The sequence below is a fragment of the Acartia tonsa genome, chromosome 14 (genome assembly GCF_053477335.1).
Source record: "Acartia tonsa isolate MP-2025a chromosome 14, ASM5347733v1, whole genome shotgun sequence".
NCBI lineage: Eukaryota > Metazoa > Arthropoda > Copepoda > Calanoida > Acartiidae > Acartia > Acartia tonsa.
In genome coordinates, this window is record NC_137273.1 from 15,823,610 (window position 1) to 15,837,145 (window position 13,536).

Genomic DNA, 13,536 nt, shown 5'->3' on the forward strand with positions numbered 1-13,536 from the left:
GGAACCATATTAATAGCTTTTGGCGACTGCTCCCCTAACTTCTACGGATGCTGTCTTCAAGGGCAAAAATTAGTCTAAAACCAAAAGGCTTAAATCTAAAATAAAATAGCCTAAACCATACCATGATTTAGGTAAAGCTTCCCTAAAAGGGATAACTCATTCAGTTCTGTAGTTATATAAATCTTAAGCTTCAGACAAAAAACTTACTTATAGGATTAATGTTACTATTTTTTTTTCTTCATGAAAAGGGGTACGTGTGAAAACCATGGTATTAAGTTAAAAGTTAAAAACTAAAAAGCAAAACCCTTTTGGTCCAGCGGTTTATGAGATACTAAAGAACAGTCAAACAAACAGAATAAAGGCATTTTCTTTGTTATATATTTTTTTATAAATATACACTGCATAGATCCCCAATAAATCAATTGGACCAATAAGTAAACAGCGTAGGAACAGTCTCAACATATCATTGGTTAGAAAGTGTACACATATTGTTAAAAAAAAAGGCAGCTATTTTTTCATATAATTCGTATATATAATAAGTCACCTATAAATAGTTGATTTTCTTTGAATAAAACTTTGGAAATTTATTAACAAATTTCATGGGTCGTGTTATGGATTAAATCTTTTGTGACTAAAAATAAAGCAATGTCGTTGTCTGCTAGAAATTTATTTTTAAGTTGGACAAATTGTTGCATCTGATTCACCATCTAGGGAAATATATCTATTGTTATTTTATTGTATGTGTACTGTACATATGATTTACCGGTCATTTGAATATTAATTTCTGAATGTGTACACAGTTTCCTCGGTGTTTCATCATCCTACCTCAATATTTAGGATATGTCATTGGGCGCATGAACATTTTTCCCTGCAGTTTTCTACAAGCGAGGAATGGATCAAGGTGAAGCTGAAGGACTCAAGCCTAAAGCAACACCTCGCCCCCAAGAGGTATTTTCCAGGTATCTCAATATTTACTATGAGCTAAAATGCTTCAAACTTTAAAAAATCAAAATTTAAATATTAAAATTTTGAATATATAAATCGTTTATACATTCAAAATTTTGAAAGTTTAGAAGTTTGAAGCTTTTTTAGCTAGTAGTAAATATTGAGATAGGATGAGGAAACTATGTACACATTCGGAAATTAAAATTCAATTGACCGATTTAACTTGGGCCACATAACCTTTCCCCCCCCCCCCCCCTACATAAACTCAGTTTATTTAGATGAAAAGGTTTTTATCCCATGAAGGTTGCTCTAACCCTGTAGGGTTTCATCTTTGTTGGGTCCCCTAACTTGACTAGACCTAACCTTAATATAAATTAAGAAAAAAATATTTTATGAATCTTTTTTTGTGTGTTTCAACTTCAGTTGGAGTGAAACTGTCTTTTTTGTCAGGGAGGAAAGGGAACATTGGACTGTAGATTATACTGGTACCCAAGGTTTTTTATCTCAATTTATCTCATTCGTTGGCTTCAAACTTTGGGTACTTTAAATAAATCTTGGTTGAATTGTTTTCTATTTGTTTTTCTCTACAATAGAGGAACGTTTGTTTATTTTTATTATTTGGGATTTACATTAGTTTATCGTCCATTATCATATTCCTTTAAATCCCTGCTTTTTTTGCACATCTGTTAATAAGGTTTAAAAAGTTGTATTATCATCCGCCTAATCCAGTTGTAGCCTACGTTTCCGTTCATACAACTACACCACAACATGGGACTTAGGACAGCTCTCCTGGTAAGATAAACTCTTCTAAATAGATAGATAGATAGATAGATAGATAGATAGATAGATAGTAGAATAGATAGATAGATAGATAGATAGATAGATAGATAGATAGATAGATAGATAGATAGATAGATAGATAGATAGTTGATACAACTACAGCTCAACATGGGACTTAGGACAGCTCTCCTGGTAAGCATAGATAGGTAGAAAGATGAATTTGGTGTTTTGGGTCAGTTTAAAAAAAATTGTTGTATCAGAATGAAGTTAAGATACTAAATTTTAGTAACTATAGGTCAAAGCATGAATATTTTTAACTTTATTTTACTTATCTTGGCCGTAGTGAGATGAAAGTAAACTACAAATTCATTAATAAAAGTTTTTCACATTGATGTTAAATTTTAAAACCTTATAATCTGTAATGTAGATTTTGTATGCGTGATTTACAATTTTTTACTAACTATCCAAACTGCTTTACTGAATTTTCTTTTTTGTTAGTTTTCAGTTGTGAGCGTAGTATACTCTTGCAACGCTCCCCTCATCAATCAGATTATAAATGTAAGTATTTTTAAAATAATCTATCTATCAATAATGAATCTATTTTTAAAAATTCCGACTACTCGGTATTGTAACTACTACATGTGATATCCTAATCTATGCTTTGTGTTTGTCTATCATATTACATAAAGTAGTAAGCTTTTTTTTGCAGTAGCAAAGGATCTCGCTAACCGCTCAACCTGTACCATCCTCTTTACATTATTATTAGTCTTTGTATGGTATGGTTTCAGGCTATTTTTGTTGCCTTTCCATATCCCTTCGAGTGTAGAGCTCCTAGATACTATGGGGTGCAGCTACTAGTTCACTTATATAGTGTATGTATCTATCAATCTAAGTATCTTCTTTTTTCATTATATCTCTATATCTATTAATATGTAGATATACAGTGTGTTTTTTTTATGAGAACTTTTTTGAAAGCAATTTTACCCCACTTATAGTTATCAGAATTTAATGATTAATGGCTTATTTTCTTCGTTTTTTAAGGGAAATTTTGAAACAACCAAAAAAAATTACAGTTTTTGTTGAAAAAGTACAGTAAAGTTGAAAATTAAAAACTTGGTTGACAACATCTAAAAATGGTTTTAGCGCATTTTTCTTATGCTCAAAATTGGATTTTCAGTAGTCGACTTTGGGGGCCCAGTACTTTCTCCCTGATTGAGATATGGCCTTCAAACTTTGACCTATTCTAGTACATGTCCCCAATAGTATCTGTATAAATTTATAGCTCTATATCTCAACTTTGAAGCGTTTTGCAGCCATTCTTGCAAAAGGTAGAATATTTGAACATAAGAAAAATGCGCTAAAACCATTTTTAGATGTTGACACCTAAGTTTTTAATTTTCAACTTTACTGTACTTTTTCAACAAAAACTGTAATTTTTTTTGGTTGTTTCATAATTTCCCTAAATAACGAAGAAAATAAGCCATTAATCAATAAATTCTGATAACTATAAGTGGGGTAAAATTGCTTTCAAAAAAGTTCTCATAAAAAAAACACACTGTATATCTACATATTAATATCTATCTATCTATCTATCTATCTATCTATCTATCTATCTATCTATCTATCTATCTATCTATCTATCTATCTATCTATCTATCTATCTATCTATCTATCTATCTATCTATCTATCTATCTATCTATCTATCTATCTATCTATCTATCTATCTATCTATCTATCTATCTATATATCTATCTATCTATCTATCTATCTATCTATCTATCTATATATCTATCTATCTATCTATCTATCCATCTATCCATCTATCTATATATATCTATCTATCTATCTATCTATCTATCTATCTATCTATATATCTATCTATTATTCTATCTATCTATCTATCTATCTATCTATCTATCTATCTATCTATCTATCTATCTATCTATCTATCTATCTATCTATCTATCTATCTATCTATCTATCTATCTATCTATCTATCTATCTATCTATCTATCTATCTATCTATCTATCTATCTATCTATCTATCTATCTATCTATCTATCTATCTATCTATCTATCTATCTATCTATCTATCTATCTATCTATCTATCTATCTATCTATCTATCTATCTATCTATCTATCTATCTATCTATCTATCTATCTATCTATCTATCTATCTATCTATCTATCTATCTTTATATCTGTCTATCTATCTAGTCTATCCCTACAGCAGCCCCTCCTCCTGCCCCAACCTCAGCTCCACCCACTAATCCACCATCAGGTTCTTGCCAGGTAAGAATCAAGAATAGGTTTCTTTTCACAGTTGTTTTCTATGGGCGATTTTTCTGGGGGAGAGTGTTGGTACCTTACCCCAGAAAAGTTTAAGGCCTATGAGAAGCTACAGTGTACAGAGGAACCTTATTAAATTATCGGGTAGCAAGATCCTTCTGTACAGGACTAGCAGCTATGCCCCTAGAGACCTCTAGAGCAAAAAAAGGATAAGGGAAGTGATGGGGGGGGGGGTGGGGTTCCTAGAAGTATGGATGTACCTTCCTCAAAAATAGTCCAGCGGTTAGCTAGCCGCTACAGAGAGAGAGAGACTTTCATTACAATATATTTTTCTAAAATAATGAGAAAATTTCCTAATAGTATACTTAAAAGAAGACATTTCTAATATAACTGAACTGAAGTTTTTAGTCAAACTTTGTCAAATGCTTTGTTAAGGTCAAATTTTAACTTGTTGCGAACTAGAAATAATGCAAATGGTTTATATTTATACGATAATCAAATTCTAAAGACAGAATGACACTATGTTACTTTTATATAAATATTATTTTACATAATTATTATTTTGAAAAAGTGTGGAAAAGCTAACCGTCAAATCAGAATTGTAAATGGAGTCACCACTGAAGAAAATGAATACCCATGGCAGGTAAAAAAAAACAATCTATAACTCACATTGTCCGTCAGTCTGTCTGCTTTAAAGTTGGAAGATTGTTTCAGCTGTTGTTATAGATATATGACTGAAATTTTATGTGCTGATGACTCTGACTAACAAGATTTTACTTTTAAACTTGTTTTTCCGTTTTTCCAACATTAAAATCATATTTTCTCGGTTGCTAATTGGTTTACAAGACTGATCTTCAGTAATTATTTTGACCAATGAATATCTAGTCTTTAACTCACTTTGTCCTTGCATACATAACGCTCTAAAGAAGATATAATTTGATATTTTTATTTCCTCATTAACAACTTACTTTATTCGTTTATTTGTTGGACTTTTATTTAATTAATGATTGATTTAGGTTGGACTAGCTTCCGGCAGTGGCAGAATCCCATACTGTGGCGGTTCTATTGTCAGCAGCAAGGTAAAGACGACATTTTAAACTAAGTAAAAATGCGGCATTTTATTTCAACTGAATTTGGATTACAAAAAAGAACTAAAAGATATTTGCATTATAACTACTTAATATCTTAATGATCAATAATGTCATATAGAATTGTCAGCTTGTATAGGTGTGTTAGTTATGTCAATGGATTTATCAAAACTTGGATCTTACACCAAGTAGTAATGTATTCTAATACTTGTAGCTGGCTAAAAAAACAATCCCCCCCATCAACCTCATCCCCTTCTATACTAGATGAACAAACTGCCCAATAAATGGCAACAATTTTTCCAATGTCATAATATCCACATAAAATTCTATATCTATTGTCATGACTCTAATTGTCGTTGTTTGCTTTAGACCATCGTGACTGCTGCTCATTGTACCCAAGGAACAGCTGCCAGCAATATCTGGGTTCTGGTAAGTAGATATTTATTGAAATACCTAACATACCCGTACAAGTACTGTATTAATGGCATGACCAATAGGTAATTAGAAGTTTACTTTTGCTTTAGAGATATTATCAAAGTTCCGATATTTAGCACACAAAAGATCTTTATTATGATTTACTTAACCCTTACAGATCGGGGGGGGGGTCATATTGACCCCCCCCTCTAGTTTTTTTAATGTCATTTTTTTTGTAGGTAAGATGGAGAGCTGTGACTTCATGACTTTTTAAGTTTAGTAATTATGCGTCGGCAGGAGTTGATTTTATTAGGATATCTGGTCTGTGTCGGTCGTGGTGTCCGGTCAAAGTCGGTTGGGTGGCACCAAAATTTTAAAAAAATTCTAAATAAATCTTAATTTCTACATTATGACTTTTGTGTATAAGGTAGAAACCTAAAATTTTTTTGGTGAATACTGAGATATCAATGACCTTATGAGAAAATGGTGTTATGACCGTTTGACCACACCCTGACCGACTTTATGACCGATTTTTTTCCAGCTTTTACTACTGACATATATCATGAATATCGTGGCTTCTATTACAGCTAGAGACCTATAAATTTTTTTGATGAATTCTAGAGCAACAATAAACAGATAAAAATATTAATTGGCGCCGCCAACCGCCGTTTTACCGCCGTAACCGCCAAAAATGGCGGTTTCCGTTATTTGCCGTTTTTCGGCGATGATCAGAAAAGGTAATTTTTTTGTTATGAAAAATAAAAGTTCGTCCTAAAATTTGATCATCCTAGCTGCAAAATTGGCCGCTCTACAGCTGTTTTAAAATTTAGCGGCTGGCCGCTAAAAAGCGGCTAAGGAGCGGCCTGACTGCTATGACTAGAAAAAGTAATTTTCTCTAAAAATACACATGAACCACCAGAAAAAAATTTTACGTCTTTATCTGTAACAGAAGCCAAGATAGAGGGGGGGGTCAATATGACCCCCCCCCCCCCCCCGATCTATTAAGGTGGGAATAGGGGCCCGATCTGTAAGGGTTAAAACAAAATTTGTTTTGGACGGCTAATTTTTCTTAGGAAAATTGCAAGAAAAGAAGGTTGGGGGGGGGGGGAAAGACTAGGCGTAATTCTGCTAAGTTGAGTGTTGGGTATGTGAAGTAAAATGAACTAGAAAAAACGAGTGGGTCCATCATTACATACAAACAGAAGTACAGACAAAAAAAAACACTCATAGTGTAGCTTTGCTATTACAAATGCTATTGTTAGGTTGCTGAGCACGACCTGACCAAATCTGATGGAGAGAGATATGTCAGAGTTTGTGGAAAGGCTGAACACCCAAACTATAACTCCAGGTACAGCAATTTTAAAGTTTTTAAAAAAGCTCCAAGAATCTACATTTCCTTCAATTTTGAACTTGCAAATAGTGTTTTGTAAAACCTTGTGACTATAAGCCAATAAACAATTCATTTTATCCTCCTTTTAATGCATTTTTTGCTACATTTTTCATAGCATCTATATAATCTCACATTTGGACCTAATTCACATATTTCTTTGAGCCCATTATGAGTGTCCAATTTTAGAAGTAGATACAAATTTATTAATCAATATTTTCTATTTTTAGAACAACTGATTACGATTATGCTACTCTTACCCTCTGTGAGGAACTTACTTGGGCTGAGGTAAAATTTGAGTATTTGAGTAACAACCCCCCCCCCCCCCCGGACAGCGAACTATGAACTCTGGCCGCAGCGCTCGGCTCCCTAGCCTGCCTAGCCGCAGCGCTCGGCCCCCTGCCTGCCTAGCCGCAGCGCTCGGCCCCCTGCCTGCCTAGCCGCAGCGCTCGGCCCCCTTGCCTGCCTAGCCGCAGCGCTCGGCTCCCTAGCCTAAAACCTAACCTAACCTAAAATAGTTGTTCGTCGGTAGTCGGGAGGGGGGGGGGGGGGGGTAGGTACAAAATTGAAAAAAAATTTCTAAGAGGATAACGCTCTATTACTAGTTGGTGTGTCCCTAGCATCTAGTAGCCATGTATTTGAAGGAGTAAGGAAAATATGAAAATAGCCTAAAACCAAGCTTAGATGTAAGAATCAAATGTCCTAAAATCAGAAGCTTGTATAAAATGAAGAAATATGTTCAGCAGTTATCGAAATCCTAAGCTATAGGACAAATCTTTATTTGTGATCTCATTTTGTATGTGTTTGGCCTGTCTGTCTGACTGTATTTCCTTCCCTTTGTCTGTCCTTAAAACTGCTCTCTATTCGGTTCTCTTTTCCTCTTAAATACTCAACCAACTCCACTCTTTTTCTTTCTCTCCCTCTCTATAAGATTTTACAGACATTTACAGTTACTCATATACAAAGTAAGTAAGAAAGGTAAATCTTAATGTAAAACAAATATTGAAATCAATTTCAGGATGTTGCCCCAGTTTGTATGCCAACAACAAGTGGACAAGGTAATTATAAACAAGAACCTAATAGTAATGTAGCTGTTTAAAATTATAATATCGACATTATTTATTGGTCAGTTAGTTTATCTAGTAAGGGGAAGGGGTTACAGGGGCCGGGGTGGGTCGAGTGTATTTTCAATTTAGCCAGCTGGAACTGTATCAGCTTACATGAAAATCTGTTGCAATATCCAATTAATTATAGGAACCCAGTATGAGAACAAGGCAGCTGTTGTATCTGGTTGGGGAACCCTGTCCTCTGGTGGGTCCAGACCTGCTCAGCTCCAGGTATAATATACATTTATTTTCTATAAGAAATTAAGGGATATGAAATTTTATCATAACTCATTATTTGTGGAAGAATAATAAGGTGTTTCTTATTTCTATTTACACTTTACTTGTGGATTAAAATGCAAAATTATATAGATTTTATGCCCTAGATGACCAATCAAACACATTAATTTAAATATTTATCAAAATATTCTTGGAGTAAAGTTAAGAATAGTTATTTGTTGTATCATATTCAAGACAGCTATCTACGGGTATTAAAAAGAACAGTTATAAGATTAAAACCAGTTTTGTTAGCCTTTACCCCTCTGGTTTAACAAAACTGGTTTTAATTTTATAATTTTTATTTCAATAATCGTGGAAATATTCAGTGTGGCTAAGATCTGGTAAAATTGTTTATGGGAAAAATGTAATTTTGGAGGATTTTTTTGACTCACCAGCGAGTAGCGACCCAATTATTTTTTAAAGAATCTACCTCTGGTTCTTATACAGCGAGTATTAATTGGTTTAGAAGCCATGCTGAAATAGCTATTTCTCGCATCGTATCATAAACAGCTTTCCGCGGATATAGAAAGTACAATTATGAGATTAAAACTAGTTTTTTTAGCCCCGAGGTGCCGAAGGCACCGGCTAAAAAAAACTGGTTTTAATCTTATGATTGTACATTTCTATGTTCGTGGAAAGCTGGATATAATACGATGCTTGTCATAGTTTTTTCGTATGGATGAAAACCGGTTCCTATCCACCGGATTCGAATGAATACGAGAAATATAATTATATTTAGGAAGTGACAGTAAACACAGTGTCCAATTCCGCCTGTTGTGCCGCTACTACTGTATACGATTGTACCCAAATTACCAGCAGGTATTGTCATTAGGGCTTTTAAAATATCTTTATTTTATTTTACTTTGTCAGATGCACAACGTTGCTATTAATCACTTGGCCCTTCATAGGCTCAATTCTTTATCATTCATATATAGTTAGGAGTTCCTGACAAAAGTTGTACAATTAAAGCATCAGTAGTCTTCACTTCATTAGTTGGTATATTCACATGGAGGGAGGGGACTTTGGGCTATTTATTACTTTAGTCCTCAATGTTTTATTTGATGGCTTAACAACTTTGGGGACTAATATTGAATATTGATTTGTCGGTTCATTAAGTAGGGTGTCCAAACATTTCAACCACTAATTGTAATCTACAAAAGGATATTTTAATTTTTGTGTATCATCATTTTGGCTGTATATTAATTTAGATCCCTGGTATATAGGTGCCATAGGACCTACAACAAAGGTTTGGCTAAATAATGTTTTTAGGCTGACTATCATATAGCCATAAGTCCCCCTCCCCCAAAAGTGCTATTGTTTTTTATTTCAAGGTTCTTATACAGATTAACCTGCGATATTGACACCTTGTTTCAAGAGACTATCAAATTGCCATAAGTTTCCTCCTTTAACATTTGATAAATTTAGAATGATCTGTGCCTCTGCTCCTAACAAGGATTCCTGCCAGGGTGATTCTGGAGGACCTCTGGTGGTCTCTGAGAACAACTCCTACAAGCTTGCTGGTCAGTATTTTTGCGATTTCCCTCAAAGGGCTAAGTCGAGCACAAAAACCCCTCCTCTTTATTTAGAAAGGCATTTAAGGTTCGGTTAGGTTTTTTTGGGGCACAAGGTAGTTCCACAGGATTAGGGTTCCACCACAGGTAATGTCCCTATAGAATTAGGGCTCCACAGGTAATGTCCCTATAGAATTAGGGCTCCACAGGTAATGTCCCTATAGAATTAGGGCTCCACAGGTAATATCCCAACAGAATTAGGGTCCCTAGTAGGGATTAGGCATAGGAAAAAAAACCTCCCCCCTTTATGGAAACGAACAGAAGATGAATTATCCGATTGAAGCCAAAAAAATTCAAAATTTATTTTTAATTGTATTTTTAAAACAACAATATAAAAATTACTAATGTAAAAAAATATTCATTTAATTTATTGTTATAATTGTGACGTAAGCATGGATTATAAGTCATATTTTTTTATAACAAAGATGACAACATTCATAAAAGTAAAGCGCAATAAATGAAACAATGGAACAAAGTACAAACGCACTTCAACACTTAGCTTAGGCTTAGCAGATTGTTACTGTGATCATCATACTTAAAACCAATATGATGATTTTAAATTTAATTAACATTAATAGCGGCTACTTCCATAGAATTCTGTAGAGGCCTTTAAAGTCAGATGAATGGGGGAGGAGTCGACCTTCTCTCTGTTTCTTTTTTTTGAAGAACAAAATACCTATTAAAAACTACATTTTAAAGGAGAACCATATCGGTTCAGGAGTTAGCCAGATCCTTCGGTAAAGATAGACAGACAGACATCCCGATATTTCTTTCATATGATACATACTAACGAACAGCAATAATAGTAAGAAGACTCGCTTTAAAAAATGTAAAATATTTGACAGGTAAATGACACAAACAAACAATTGTTAAAAAAAAAATAACAAAAGTATTTTAAACAAGTGTTGGCAAAAAAAATGTTATTCATTATTTGTACACATTTCTTATAATTCTAAATTTATATAATAATTTTGTATAAATATAATACATACAAAGACAAGAGCGTGCATAAAGGGGGTATGTAGTTGGTGTTACCCCCCCCCCCCCCTCACAAACCCCTACATAAAAAAAGATTTTTAATACAAATTCATAAAAAAATTAACGTTATTCAACTACCTTAGCAGTTTACAAGATCATAAACTTCTTCCAGACAGACATACGAATATATTTCGATTTTCTTTATTTAGTAACAAGATTCTAGCTTCTAGAGGCTGAGGTGGGGGACGTGAGGGTCAGAAAAATAGATTTCAACCATCTCAAAGATGTTTATTAACAAATAAAATAAACTTGAGACCTGTATAAAAAAATCCCTAAAATGCAAAAAAGGCAATCAGTTCAGTGGTTAGCAAGATCATAATAGACAGACAAAACCTGTTTATATTTGAAGTTGATAGTAATCTATGATTTTGTTTTTAGGTATCGTATCTTGGGGCTATGGATGTGCTCAGGTGAAGTATACAATTATAGAAGTTTTAGAGTAGCTGCGATCATTTAATAATATAGGACACGTTTGAGTGAGAATTAGATAAAATTAATATAAACTAATTTTAACAAAATCGTATACTTCTAAACTCATAATAACCAGACTGCAGGAACAAATCAGGAGAGACGGGACAATGAGTTGTTTATTACAATAGTCCCCAAAGTTTTATAAGAAAATAGATATAAAAGTCATATGCCTTGAGTTTATTTATGATCTGAGGATTTTACATGTTGGGTCCGTAACCATTCGTCCTACTTCTTATTCGTTGGCTTATTAATTTGGTATCTATTTGAGTGTTCAAACGTTTCAACCAGTAATTTTAATCTACAGAAGGGATAATTTTATGTATCATCATTCGTTAGGGTTGTACTGTACATCAATTTAACGGCCATTGTCTTATTCCTTTAGATCCCTGGGAATAAATATATAACAATCAATTATTCTTAGGCCAACGCTCCCGGAGTATATGCAAGAGTCACAAACCAACTGGGATGGTTGAACGTAAGTTTTTAGTAGCGAAGCTACTCTACAATTCACTGTGTCCATTACGCAATGGATAGAAATGCTATTTTCTCGGCTACTATTTAAGATATACAGCCGACATTTTCAGTGAATATTTCTATAAAATATGGGCATTTTGTCTATATTTTGTCAGACGCCCATAAACCTAAACCTTATTTTTTTCTCTAAATTTCGTGATCTGCTCTATGTCTACACTTTGTCTGTTTGTCCATGATTTTTTTTTTCATAAGTGATTATTTATCAGAAGGGGAGGGGGGAGAGGTGTTTTAATGGCGATTTCTGAGGATACCCTCTACTAAAATAGTCCTTAACTTTAACAGGGAAGATACATTTAGGCTCAGCTATTGGCGAGATCCTACATTACATAAAATAATAGGATAGATATCCTGTTACTTTAATATAAGTACCAGCTGCTTCGCCTTTAAAGGCTTCTAGGAAAATAGAAAGAGCGAAACAAAGAAAAGAGAAGGAAAGAAAGAGAACCATGGCGGGAGAGTGAGATAGATGGATAAAAAGAAATATAAAAAAAGTGTCTCAAAAATCACCCATGTGACGTCATAAAAATGAGAAAGATGAGAGGAGAAGTGGGAAAGAAAACCCCCCAAAAAGAGATGGATTATCCTTCATCTTTATGACGTCACATGGCTGCTTTTTGACACACTTTGTCTAACCACAAGAAAAAAGTACTGAATAAAAAGCAGCACTACTGGAGGAAAAAGACAGACAGACATACTGAAGGACAAACAGACACAACCCTTAAAAGAGTAACTTTGCTTCTTAAAGACTTACAAAAATTCTTTAAATTTCAGAGCAACATTCAAGGATCCAGATGTTCACCCTAAGTAACCCGCCAAGTCACAAACATTGATGCATGACCAATGAACCGACCATTACAAAAATTGTAAATTTAGTCTAAGAATATTTTTGTTATAATTTATAGTTATTTAATGGAAATTCTTTTAATTTATCACAAAATAAATTTTATCAATAATTTATTTTGATTATTATTTAAAACCTGAAATTTTTTTAATTGCATGAAAATCAGGATTAAGGTGTAACATAACCAATAATAAATTTTAAAAGTTATTGAGGGCTAAATAAAATAAGGATCACTTAAGGTGAAGAGGAGATGAAACCAGGGATCTCAAGGGATAAGACAATGGGCAATAAATTGATGTACATCCCTAATTACACAAAACTACCCATTATTTAGATTACAATTAGTATTTGAAACGTTTTAACACTCAACTTAATGAACCAACCAATCAGAATTAAATAAAACTCCCGAAAGTTGTTAAGCCAACAGATAAGGAAAAATTATTATAAAACTTATTATAAAATAGTGTAATAAACAACCCAATGTCCCCTCCCTCCCTTGGAAGAATCTACCCTCCACTTTTTTATTTAAGTTTTAAAATAAATTCAAGTAAACATTACGTTGACATATAAGAAGCTTTACTGCAAAAGAGAACCAAATCAGTCTTGTTGTTAGTAAGATCTCAATCTACAGACAAACACAGACATATTTTTACTTTTATGGGAACCAAGAATAAATGTTGAGTTATAGAGTAACTTTATTACGAACAAGGTTGAATTAAAGCAAATGAGGTGAATTTGAGGATATTTGTCCAACCCCTCCCCCCCCCCACCGGAGGAAAATTCATATCTTCTAT

The 13,536-nt window shown here is 33.6% G+C and overlaps 1 protein-coding gene across 2 annotated transcripts; it reads left to right on the top strand.

Moving 5' to 3' along the window:
- Positions 1–1,629: 1,629 nt before the first annotated feature.
- On the top strand, positions 1,630–12,858 carry LOC145305964 (trypsin beta-like). Of its 2 annotated transcripts, none has more exons than XM_080147875.1 (15): positions 1,630–1,737; positions 2,224–2,283; positions 3,945–4,019; positions 4,588–4,659; positions 5,033–5,095; positions 5,474–5,533; positions 6,781–6,866; positions 7,136–7,193; positions 7,924–7,963; positions 8,160–8,242; positions 9,027–9,106; positions 9,713–9,807; positions 11,275–11,306; positions 11,789–11,842; positions 12,673–12,858. In XM_080147875.1, exons 1-15 carry the CDS (start codon positions 1,714–1,716, stop codon positions 12,703–12,705), a joined length of 915 nt encoding a protein of 304 aa, XP_080004001.1. In that variant the 5' UTR covers positions 1,630–1,713; the 3' UTR covers positions 12,706–12,858. The 2 variants fall into 2 exon arrangements, with proteins under 2 accessions (XP_080004001.1, XP_080004002.1); XM_080147876.1 differs by lacking the exon at positions 1,630–1,737 and adding an exon at positions 1,839–1,917.
- The last annotated feature ends 678 nt before the right edge of the window (positions 12,859–13,536 follow it).